We start from the raw sequence: 12,386 nt of genomic DNA, 5'->3' as shown, positions 1-12,386 counted from the left end.
AACATGAACTGGATGAGTTCAGCATCCAATGATGATATGAAAGAGTCTAAAAACAGGGATCATTTATCCCTTTTTGGACGGCTCCTCTCATAACCCCGGCCACCCTGCATTAATACGGTCAGTGTCTGCGTGGTTTTTCAGCTTTCCTCTCACACGTCAGGGGGAACCCGTCTGAAAGGTCAGCGAGGTTCTTCCTGAGGTACAGAGCTCAGTGTGCACAGACCTCCCACCACCCAAACCTCATCGTCCATCAGCACTCCGCCCTCACACGCTCACCTTCTGTCCAGATTTACACAAAAAGAAAAATATGAAAAGATTTAAAGAGAAACAATTTATTGACTTTGAGTAAAAAACATTAAACTGTTACATTGTAGAGGTGTGTTCCAGTAAAACTTTGTGTTTTATGTGTGTTTTAGTGGATGACCACCCTGCTGATCAAGGGGGATTTGTGCTGAGTGAAGCCTTCATCTGTTATGGCTCTGTGGTCCAATTAGTTTGTACTGAGTCAGGAGTCGCTCTGCCACCCATGGTAACACACACACACATTTATACACACGTACTTTTCTATATTCATAGTAACACTTTCATTTCAACTTATCCACCCTTCTCTGCATCACTACATCTATAACCTCTGTGGTCCTCCATCAATCTCTTTTTGGGGTTTGGTAGAGCTGCTGTCTCCAGCAGTCGTTGATCCAAAGGACCCTGGTCCATCACAGATCTGCACTCAAACTCACGCCTGAGGATGATTTAGCACCRTTTAGTCCGCTTTAATCAAACTGTAGTTTGTTTGCCTGGAAAGTCTGGTCCGTTTGGGGAGGTGTGAAAACGTGTGGACCAAATAAGTGAACTCTCATCCTCCTGAAAATCTAGGTCTCATTTCAGTTGAAGTGAACTCTGGYGCGGTTTGTTGCGGACCGGGGTCTGGCCTAAAAACAGGAAGCAGACTAATGCATTCATTCTGAGTAATAATACTAATAAAGTTACTCATATCTTGTAAATACCTCGCTGGATGCCTGTTTAAGATACACAGCAAAAACTGTCCATCTTACCAAGTTTTAAAATCTTATGTCCAGCCAAAAAAGTCTTTTTGATGTTGTTTTGAGACTGATTTACTGAACAAGAACTGATTGTGTAAGAATAATAATCTTGTTTTCAGAATGTGTAAGATTATTTGTCTTGTTAGTCTGACAATTTGACTCAAATTAAGTAAAAAAAATTTCTGCCAATGGAGTAAGAAAATTTTACTTGATAAGATTCTTGAAATAAGAAAAAAGTGAGTCTAATCAAGTATTTCAAGAATCTTACCAAGTAAATTTTTTTACTCCATTAGCAGAACTTTTTTACTTAATTTGAGTCAAATTTTCAGACTAACAAGACAAATAATCTTACTCATTCTGAAAACAAGATTATTATTCTTACACAATGTCAGGCTGTGAAACATGGAAGCTCTGTGTCTGGGTCTCTGCCCTGTTCCGTGGGAGTTCCGCAGGGTAGCATACTGGGCCCATTGCTTTTCCTATCATACATAAATGACCTTCCAAAAATATTGAAGTACTCAAATATTTTAATGTATGCTGATGATACTGTTCTTTTTTGTCTGATTTCAATATTGAATCTRTTAATAGTCAGTTACAAGCAGATCTTCAGACATTTCATGGTTGGCTTCAAGATAATCTTTTGTCAATTGATGTTAAAAACTGTGTGCATGTATTTTTCCTCACCCAGGAGACATTTCAATATAACAAATCAACTCACTTTTTAAACAAACCCCTAGATATTGTCACTACCTACAAATATCTTGGAATTACTTTGGATTCTCATTTGACTTATCGTGATCATGTACAAGTCTCAACTACTAAGTTGAAACAGAAATTATACGTTTATTCAAAAATTAGATCCAATCTGACATCTTCTGTTTCAAATATCTATCTTCATGCCATTATACTCTCAACCATGTCGTACTGTTTACCTGTTTGGTCTCTTACAACAAATGAAATCTTAGAACCCATAGTTAGGCTCTATAACAGGGCCTACAAAATTCATAAAAAACTTCCTGGTTGGACTCATCACTGTACAGTTCTTTCATTGTCTGATGCCTTGACTTTGCAGAATTATGTTTTGTATAGTGGTATTAATTTATATTTTCAGATCTTCCAAGGTGCCAATTATGGAACTCTCTGTGCATTGTTGCCCAAATCAAATTCTGGAAGTGGTCATTCAACTAGATCTGTTACAAAAGGACAACTGATATTACCAACTTTTAAAAACTGTTATGGCCTGAGGTCTTTCTTCTATGTTTATACTAAAGCATGGAATGACATTCCTCAAAACATAAAGTCCATTTCAAAACTACAGCCCTTTAAGAAGAATCTTGTCTGCCATCTGCTGGACACTTTTTGTTGTGCTCATATTTAGATGTCCTATTTTGCAAATGCTGCCTTTTTTAAATTTGGTATGCTTGTTTGTCTTTGTGTCTATGGTGTATAATGATGTGATTGTGTTGCTGTAATTCTGAGTATTTTATGTGCTGCAGAACAGGAATCTTCTGTAAAACAGCAATTATGCTGAGTCAGGCTTGATTTTCAATAATCTTTTCCTGTTAAATAAATAAATAAAATATCTAATTAATAAGTTCTTGTTTGGTAAATCAGTCTCAAAACAAGATCAAAAAGACTTTTTGGCTGGATATAAGATTTTAAAACTTGGTAAAATGGACAGTTTTTGTGAAGGTGGATGCACTCCTACTCGGTGAATGCTGCCTCACACGGAGAAATCTGGGCCTCCTTGAGTGGAAAGCCATATTCTCCACGGTTCTGCCTCATCTTTCTCTCATGTTGAGCCTTTTGTTAAAGAGTGTTTGTTTGGCACATTTGCCAAAAACAGAACAAAAAATAAATAAATCCTACAACCACTAAAATCTGACTTGTTGACATTTAGTGAAGAAAGAACTCATGCTCCACATCTCCTTCTGAGGTTTTCGTGTCAATTCTTTCAGTGGTTCTTGATGCAGCGCCCCCACAGGCGAGGGGGAGGGACAGGCTTTTCACAGGGTTTGGTTTGTGTGACAAAGTGCAGTGTGAATGAGAACCACACCAACTCAAAATGTAAACAAATCTTGTAATTTTGGTCCCCAATGGAACCAAGTCTACCGGACTATCGGGTGTGAATATGACCTTTGAGTCGCCAGTTCTTTACCTCAATCCCTAAAAAGAGCTTAAATCTCAGAGTTAGACCTCAATCTCAACCCTCTCAAGGTTTGTTCAGGTGTTTTATCGCCCTCCAGTTAAACTAATCTGAGTTCTTCGTATTTTGCTGAACAGAACGTTTCTAAGCTGCTTACATAACACCTTCATCTAGATGGATCAGGTGTTCCCTCGCGCTCTACCTCTATATGTTGTTGTAGTTTGGTTAAAGACGAGGAGATCTTTCCTGCTAAGGTTTTTTGTGCGACCATCTCCTTGGCTCAGATTTCCCTTGTGGTCTCCATTCAGAGGCCGAGGAGGAGGAAGGCTGGACGTTCAGAACAAAATGTTCAGCCGGATCAGCAGACTTCTATGTAAAAACAACAAGCTTAATTTCCCGTGAGCCACTGAGTAAAGTGGTGTTAATACTCAGGGTTTAGGGTTCAGAACCTGGAGATGTTTTCTTTGGTGTGAAGACCACCTGGTTTGTGGATTTTTGTAAAATTTCAACACTGAACTGTCATTTGTCTTTGTCAGCTTCCTGTATTCACCTTAAATATATGCTGTGTCAGGTTATGTTGGTCTCACGCTTCAGTAAAAGACGACAGAACTTCCTTTTTTTTGGTTTTTAAAAAAGCTTTAATCCAAAACAATTCATCAGTTTTAATTTACGTTAGGAGACTTACGCTGTTGTTCTGAAAACGTATTTGGTGCCTTCAGGTGATTCGTAAAGTCAACAAGCAGCACGCCATCTTAGACGTGGATGAGCCCATTTCTCAGCTCCACAAGTGCGCTTTTCAATTCCGAGACAAACCCAACTCTTATCTGTGTCTTTCTAACGACTCCATCATCCAGCACCAGGTGAGATGCTGTTTTTATACCTATCTTCTCTTTACCCCTCTTTTAAAAAAATCATCCTCCACCTTTTCCTTCACGTCAGACCTGTTCCAGCATCAGGGACTCCAGCCGAGTGGTGCTGAATGATGGATCCTGTTGGACCATCATTGGTGTGGAAGTGGTGGAYTTCAACTTCTGTCAGGGCGCTGGCTGCCTTCAGACTCCAGTCAGCCCGTTTCCTCTCATCACTGGGTTAGAGGTGAGTTTGTTGAGATTTTATTTGATGCATCTTCACCTAATGGGCTTATTTTACAGAAACATAAACAATAAAACCATTATTTTATGCGTTACTGCAGGTAAACGGAGGAGGACACGTTGCCATGTTGGAGATCCACGGAGAAAACTTCAGTCCTCACCTGAAAGTCCTGTTTGGCAGCAGTGAGGCTGAAACCATGTTCAAGTGAGTTGAAATTAGTTAAACCTATGAGAAAAGAGAGGAGTTTGTAAAGTGAACAGACAGTAAATTATGGTACTGTGGAAAAATAAGTGTGCAAAAAGCAGTTATTGGAAATTTTTTGATTAAAAAAATCATCCTGTAGAAGATAAGATAAGATAAGATAAGATAAAACTTTATTGATCCCACAGTGGGGAAATTTGCACATTATGCACATATTATTGCACATAATGGCTGGATTTCGCAAAAGAAACATTTTTTTAATGGATTGTGTTGTTTTGATGAATCTGMAGACTGTTTCAGCTGCTAAGAAACTGCACATTTACCCCGTCCCTCAGACAGTGATGCTGGACAGGGGCGAAGCTAAGCTTTTTGTACAAGGGGTGGCACAGGGGTGGCCAAGACATTTTTAGGAGGGCACAGACAAATAAAGRAAAGGACTCTGGGTTTTKAAAATTCAAGATGGCTGCCACAWCTGATTCCAAATTYCTTTAAATCAGCTKTTTTGAGAAATATTRAGCTRGAAATTTGKAYGATCAAAGCTAAGAAAGATCCAAACAACACRCTGAATGCTAGTCACAATGTATTATTCAGCCATTTTTRGACACACAAAGCTGAACATTAGTGTAGAAGTAGCAAAACAATCTTCACTTAATTCTAAATGCTAATTGTAAATTCAAGTTGGCCTCCACAGCTAACTTTAAAAAACAAACATTCAGCTGTTTTAAAACTTATTGAGATGAAATATATTGTGGCATAGCTAAAAATGATCACATGACGATTACCAATGCTAGAGTGCCTACCAATTACCAATTAACGATTACCAATGCCCCCAATTAGCCTAACAACTGATGGTAATGCCAATTTTCTAAAGTAACTAGTAAGTAAGTAACTTTTTTGTAGCACTTTTCTCAGTCAAGAAGCCACAAAGTGCTTCACAATAAAACTTCCCAATAAATCACAACAGAGCATATAAAAATACATCCACGAGTGATTAAAACCTTAATAAGACAACATGAAAACTCATATGAACATATTAAAAGCCTGTTTCAAAAGGTAAGTTTGAAGCTGCTTTTTACAGCTTTTACAGATTGGGATAATTTGTTCCAAAATGTGGGAGCTACAACCTGAAATGCTCTATACCYATGTGTCTTTAGTCAGGATCGAGGAACAAATTGATTGGAATTACATCTTAACAGGGCTATAAATCTGCCATTTTTGAACATACACAGCTAAAAATGTTATATATTTATATGTTATGTTATATGTAATATGTTGTATGTAATATGTAATGTTATATACTACAGCAGTAACAGAGAGCAACATTTAAATGCAAATACAAAATCTAAGATCCTCACCTACCTGTTGATTATTTGGGGGTGGTRCCTTGGGTGGCCAATCAGGGGCCACCCCTCTGGCTCCACCCCTGATGCTGGACATGACCACCAGTGACCTCTGCCACCCAGAAACAAAAAATAATCAGGTAAAAGACTAATGGACATTAAAACCTGACCTGAAATGAAAAGTAACACTAAGCAACCAAATAAACAACAGTTCAGTTTATCGACTATTTACTTTAAATATATTTCTGTATTATGACAGAATGAAGGGACCTGAGTCTGCATCACTTGAAGGAGTGACCTGCTTTGGCTCGTGGGTCAAAGTCAGAGGTCTGTGCAGAGATGTGACAGCCATACATCTCTCTTACAGAAGCTCATATGATGAACGTTTGACCAACGTTGGCTCTCTGACGTAAAAACCCTCCTCAGATCCCACAGCGTAAGTGCTGAGGTGTCATAGTTTATGGTTTGTGGGCTCAGAGTAGCTCACCACCAGATTCTGCAAATATTCCTGCCAGCAGCTCAGCAGTGTGAGAAAGCCTTGTTAGAATAATTGAGCCATCTAACAAATATTGTTTTTGAGAAAGCTCAAGCAGTTTGGACCTCAGAAACGCACAGACACGAGCTGTTAAATTAAATGTTTTAGTTATATTATGTTGTGTATATCAGCAGACATGAACATCTAAAACTCACATTCAATTACCTCTGCCATCGGCGAGGTAATGTTTTCGGCCACGTATGTCTGTCTGTCGGCCTGTCRKTCTGTCTGTGRACAACATTACTCAAATAGGTGTGGACGGATTGTCAGGACATTTACAACACATGTGGGTACTGGCACAAGGAACACGCCGTTAAATTTTGGTGATGTTCCGGGTCACGATGCGGATACAGGAATTTTTTTCTTTTAATCCTCTCATTTCAGCAAAGCTGTGATGCTTTCACAGGGCTTCTGTAAAAAACTGATAGCTTTCAGTGTTTGGACTTCAAACTTTATAAAAGTAATGTTAAAACCAGATGTAATGATGAATAATTCTTGCCATAATATGCGCATTTTTACGCATTTGGTGCGCATTTAGAGAACGTTTTGTAACCACGATGTGCGTGACTGCACCATGAAACCGATTTTTCCCATTTCCTCAAACACACCACATTGTCAGTAGGCTTGTACACAGATCGATGAAGATTGAGGAAGAGGAGTGAGGCGGTGGACTTCAGACTCAGAGTTTGTTTGTTTGTTTGTTTGTTTGTTTATTTGTTTATTTGTTTGTTCATTTTTATTATTATTTAAATGAGGCCAGATTAAGTCCAGAGCTCTTTGTGCGCCCCTCTAGCCACCTCTCGCCAAACTTCGGGGAAAAAAGAATGCACAGAGCGTGGTTGTGATCGCTGTGTGTGGTTCTCACAAAGATAGGAAGACGCGTGTGTGTCTGTGTGATTAGACGTACGATGAAATCTCTGCTTTGTTGAATCACGTAGCACCGATGCGAAAGCTTTCAACAAAAACGTCCCGTGACAAGTCTGACTTTTGTTTTTCACATTGGACTCCACAGAGAAGAAATCCCGTGCATACTGCCTGCTTAAATGTTCCCTACCTCAGAACTTATTCAGCAAATGTGTTTCCATCTCTGCTTTTGTGCATTAACTCTTACAGGATGGGGGAAATTGGCCTTGGCGGAGGTTTGCACTCTCCGAGTGCTTCTAGTTGTGTTTGAATTAGTTTTTGAAGCACCAGCAGACATTTCCTTGCCTTTTTTCCCCTCAGGTCTCCTCAATCTCTGCTCTGCGTCGTTCCCGACGTCTCTGTTTTCAGCGACGGCTGGCGCCGCCTGCGTCGCATCATCACGCTCCCTCTGTCTCTCATCAGGACCGACGGGCTGATTTATCGAACGTCCTTCAGCTTCACCTTCACTCCTGAGCTCCACCTGCCTCTGCCTGCCCGGGGGGCAGCAGGAGGCAGGGAGGGAGGGGCCGACAGAAGCCGGGAGGATGACGAGGACATCCTGATAGAGACTATTCACCAGGAGTTCACCAGAGCTAACTTCCACCTCTTTATGCAGAGTTARCACCTGAAAATGTGTCGTCTGCAGAGATTCACTGTCTTTCCTTGTTCTGATCCACAAAACACCAGCAGGAGAGACTTCCTGTTTAAAGAATAAGTCATAAAACCAAGGAGATGACAGCTCAAACAGCCTGAACAGATAATAAATGATCAGTTTGTGACTGTTTGTTTCATCATCTTTAAGTTTCATTTRATTTCTGAAAGCCCTGACCTGTGGTTCTGACTTTGAGGACCACAGTTCTGCTGTCTGAACAATGTGCTCTGTGTTTCTGGGGTGAGAGAGAGATCTGCGACAGCCTTGAAGGAAAAAAAAAAAAACCCTGACATGTTTCGTCGATGAGGTGACTGCTGTGTGAGAGGATGTTTTTTCTAGAGGACAGACTCTCCGTCTGAGAGCAGCGTGTGGTTAAAGAAAACTGTTTTAGTTTTGATCCTTTGAAACAGATCCCAGCTCAATGTTCTGTAAAYAGACAGGAGCTGGACTGTAATCTGAGATTGATTTATAATCTGGTGTGACTTTTTGTGTCACAGAATTTATTAGAAGTTTCAGAAGTGAAATTGATTCAAGCCTGTTTTCAGAAATAAATGGATTAACTGTAGTGTTTTAAAGCTTTAACGTTTGAAGCAGAGTCAAAGAAATCTTTGTATCTCTGTAAAACATTCTCTTTTTGTCTCTGTTGTTCCTAATCTCACCCTGCTAATCCTGATAAAGCGTCAGATTATAGCTAAACTACATTCACACTGCAGGCAAATCTGACCCAAATCTGTTTTTTATGACAATCTGAATGCAACAAATCTAATTTTTTTTTAAAATCCGACTCAGGATGTGGTACTAAATCTGATATAGTCTGAACGCACATGTTGCATCACATCCATCTTTTTCATCAGTGAGGTGGGGTGAAGGATCGATAAAGGCACTAACATTGTCATGCTGTTTAAATTTGTAGCTCTGTGCGTTTTCAGCTCCAAAACAAAAGTCTGGTTACTTCATCTTTTTACTTTTCATTTTCCATGTCCAGATTTAGYAGGAATCTGCAGAAACATTTGATAAACTTCAGTCATCGATCCTAAGTTTGATACTTTACTTCCAGCACTAAGTTCCAAAAATCCGGTCAGAGGCAGGTTCAGATATAAACACTGAACTAAACAAACATGTCAGATAATTATTTAATCAGCTCTGAATCAACAGCAACTTCAGAATCAATATGCTACAAGTAGCATGTTTAGCTAACTCTGTAAACAAACAGCTGAATGTGACGTCACGTTTTTTTCTGTGCTTGCGGGTCACATCGGTGCTGTGTCGAGTTCACACTGGAGTCTGACAGAAGTCGCATTTAAAATGTAAGGTTCACGCCACAAATTCTGATTTTTTTTTTTTCAAAAATTCAGAATTGAGCGTTAAGACCTACTGTGTGAACGTAGCCTAAAACACCAACGAAGCTGATTTCCTTTTGTTCTTCTCGCTGCATCTCCTTTAAAAAGGTCGTTGGAAATCCAACCAAAGAGCTCTTTTGTTCTAATCAAGTGAAGCAGAGACAAASCTGCAGGCCCGACCGGACCTCCCGCATGGCTGAATGGTTCTGCAGCAAACCCAAACTACCCTTCAATTTCTCTGCATGCTCATCATGATTACTGCAACGAGTCCACATCTCTGCAGCTCATATTGAGGGGGATCACCACCCAAAATGACACCCCACATGTTGTAACTCTGTGAAACAGAAAGAGCATGCGTCATTCCTCTCCTCCTCCTCCTCATCATTAGTAAGACAAACCGTGTGGGAGAGAGGAGGAAGGAGATCGGTCCAAACACAAGGCTGTGCCGTCTCCGCGCCGCTAATCTCMGTCGTGTGGAAGAAACTTCACCTGGACAGAAAACAGTGACGTTTCCCCGTCATCCTGCTCCATGAAAGAAACCATTCTTATGTTCCCGTCCACGAGAACTCCCACATTCTTCATGGAAACCAGCGACCTTTTCCACTCTGTCACTTTGTAACTTTGTTTTGTAGCTTTGAAGCCGTCGGGTCGGACACTGCCGATCTGAAGCCGCTGCACTCAACTTATTTATGATTTTTAACAGTAAAATAAGATAAATCGTAGCTTTTTGATGGTCTGAAAAGAGAAACTAAATCATTTAGTTTGCATCTCTGTAGTTACTAGGTTGTCATCTTGTGTAGAAACAGGATTTCCACTTAAAGACTAAGGGGCTGTAGTGCAAACAGATTTCACTCGTGGTTCTGACTTTTCCTTTGATTTATGAAGATTAAACATGAAATACATGAAACAAGAAGAGACATTTAGATTTGATTTTACCACACGTAGATTTTCACATTTCAAGGCCAAAAAAATCCTTGTATTTTATAGATTCATGAAATGTCCCATGAGCCTTTGCTGCTTGAGCGTATGGAAGACTTTCTCCAAGTTCACAGAAAAAAAAGTGGTCTACCGTACAGACTGCTGCCAAATTCTTAAAAATTGATTTTATTTGATTTATTGATTTAACTGGAAAAGATTACTAGAAGTCAAGCCTGACTCAGCATAATTGCTGTTTTACAGCAAGTTCCTGTTCTGCAGCACATAAAACACTCAGAAATACAACATCACAATCACATTATTATACACTATAAACACAAAGAAAAACAAGCATTCCAAATAAAGAACTTTACTTAAAAAGTATTTGTATTTCGTGTATTATTTTACTGCATTTGGCCCACAGCTCTGAATTGATTTTCATTTTGGCCCTCTCAGGGTAAATGTTTGGACACCCCTGCTATGAACCATAAACCTTTAAAYATGCCTTAATATTACCTTGAATTTACTTTTAGGTTTACAGATATTACAGAGCATTATGCTGGATGATGATCTGAACTGTCTTAACTTAATGAGATTAGGGAAAATATTACTTTTAAAGCTAATGTGATGCAATTTTTAAAATGTTGAAGTGTAAAAACAAGTTTTTGTGGATGAACACTCAAGACCAACCCTGTAAATGTTTTCTGATGCGCAGAGATCAAAAGACAATGATCAACCTGATCAATATTTCAAATGTTTATCAGCTGTAAATGAGCAGGCAGTGATTATTTKTGAGTTTTAAAGAGTTTCAGAATAAATCAACATCATTATAGATGGAAATGTTTAAGAATCAGAGGTGTTTTCTTAAAGAAATCTTAACTCARTATAAGGATTCATCTAATTACTGAAGTTTAAAGATAAATACAAGTTTGAAAACTCTGAGTTTCAAAGTTTAACTTTAGGTTTAAATGTCAAACARCTTCTATGAAATAAATGCTGTGATCCTCAGAGGGGAAACACGTGCACTTGTGTACAGGAGGTGTATTATAGAGGGGCCCCCCGACCTTCTTCCTACAGTTTCAGCACTCATATCCTTCAGCATGTGGTCGAGGGGCCCCGGCCCCTCTGGTTTCTCTTTGTTTATTACAGTGGAATAAAGGAGCCCACTGTCCAGCTCCGCTTCACTTCACCTCTTCCTGTCCATCCTCACCTCAGCATCACTGTGACATACAGGCAGGATGAAAAACAAGAGGCAACATAAAAGGAAAGAGAGACAGCATAACTGAAGCATCATTCTGATAAAAAAGAAAAAAATAATCAAAGAAAAGACGATATTATCAGTTTCTTCAAGAAGAGATGAGKTTAATCAGTAATCCTGTTGCTTACACCTGTTTGGCTGCAGCTGCTGACATGAACTGTCKGTGAGGAATCCTCCTGTCAGAACATTTGAGGAAATATGAGCAGAATGCTAATTATTAGAAGCTAACAGAGCATGGGAAATATGAGAGGAATGCTRATGACGGGTAATAGAGATTATAAAGAGTGTTTATGTCTCTGAACAAAGAGGACGTTTGGACAAGATTTCCACTTAGATTTTTCTGACCGATGAGTTGATAAAAAATATTTGTAGAAAAGTGTAAAAACAGTTTGCAGACAGATAATAGATCATTTTGTTATTAATGTAATTAACTTTTCACCTGGCAAACATTAAAGCATGTTCAGAACACTGACTGAATGATGTAAATATTACAAATTTACTGTCAGTTGTTTTTGGTCATGTCTACATTCAGGCAACTTTTTAAAAAATTAAAGAATTGTTCCTGTTGTTTTTAAACCATCCATCCACGTGATTAGGTTTTTGTTTGCTTGCAATTTTATTTTCTTTTGTTTGTACAATGAAAATACATTTTATAATTGTTTTTTTTTGCAAGATAAGGTTTATTAATTTTTAATCAATGAGTGTTTAATTGTTTTGACAAATAGAAATTTAAGGAACAACCCAGCATGTCCTCTTTTTTGTTTTGTAATGGGCATTCTGTAGAAACAAYGATCTCAAGATTTCCATGGACCTCATCACATTTATTGTTTTGTTGAGTGCTGAAAAAAAACTAAGAGTAAAAAACAAATATTGTTAAGTAGTAAATGATAAAACTTTTTGGGAGACTCACTAATACCCCCATTGTATCAAGTTATTAATATACAATAAAACCATTATTCTCTTT

The 12,386-nt window shown here is 38.8% G+C and overlaps 1 protein-coding gene across 3 annotated transcripts in view; it reads left to right on the top strand.

Annotated features, from left to right (window-relative positions):
- rbpjl (recombination signal binding protein for immunoglobulin kappa J region-like) overlaps positions 1 to 8,474 on the top strand; it is a 28,373-nt gene extending 19,899 nt beyond the window's left edge. For all 3 annotated transcript variants that reach the window (XM_014016070.1, XM_014016071.1, XM_014016069.1), the window contains 5 exon segments: positions 417 to 529; positions 3,906 to 4,046; positions 4,126 to 4,281; positions 4,379 to 4,482; positions 7,579 to 8,474. In XM_014016070.1, the coding sequence (XP_013871524.1) occupies positions 417 to 529; positions 3,906 to 4,046; positions 4,126 to 4,281; positions 4,379 to 4,482; positions 7,579 to 7,972 (908 nt within the window). In that variant the 3' untranslated portion in view covers positions 7,973 to 8,474.
- Positions 8,475 to 12,386: the final 3,912 nt, after the last annotated feature.

Source organism: Austrofundulus limnaeus, unplaced genomic scaffold, assembly GCF_001266775.1.
Source record: "Austrofundulus limnaeus strain Quisiro unplaced genomic scaffold, Austrofundulus_limnaeus-1.0 Scaffold137, whole genome shotgun sequence".
Taxonomy (NCBI): Eukaryota; Metazoa; Chordata; class Actinopteri; order Cyprinodontiformes; family Rivulidae; genus Austrofundulus; species Austrofundulus limnaeus.
This window is presented reverse-complemented; position numbering and strand designations above follow the sequence as displayed.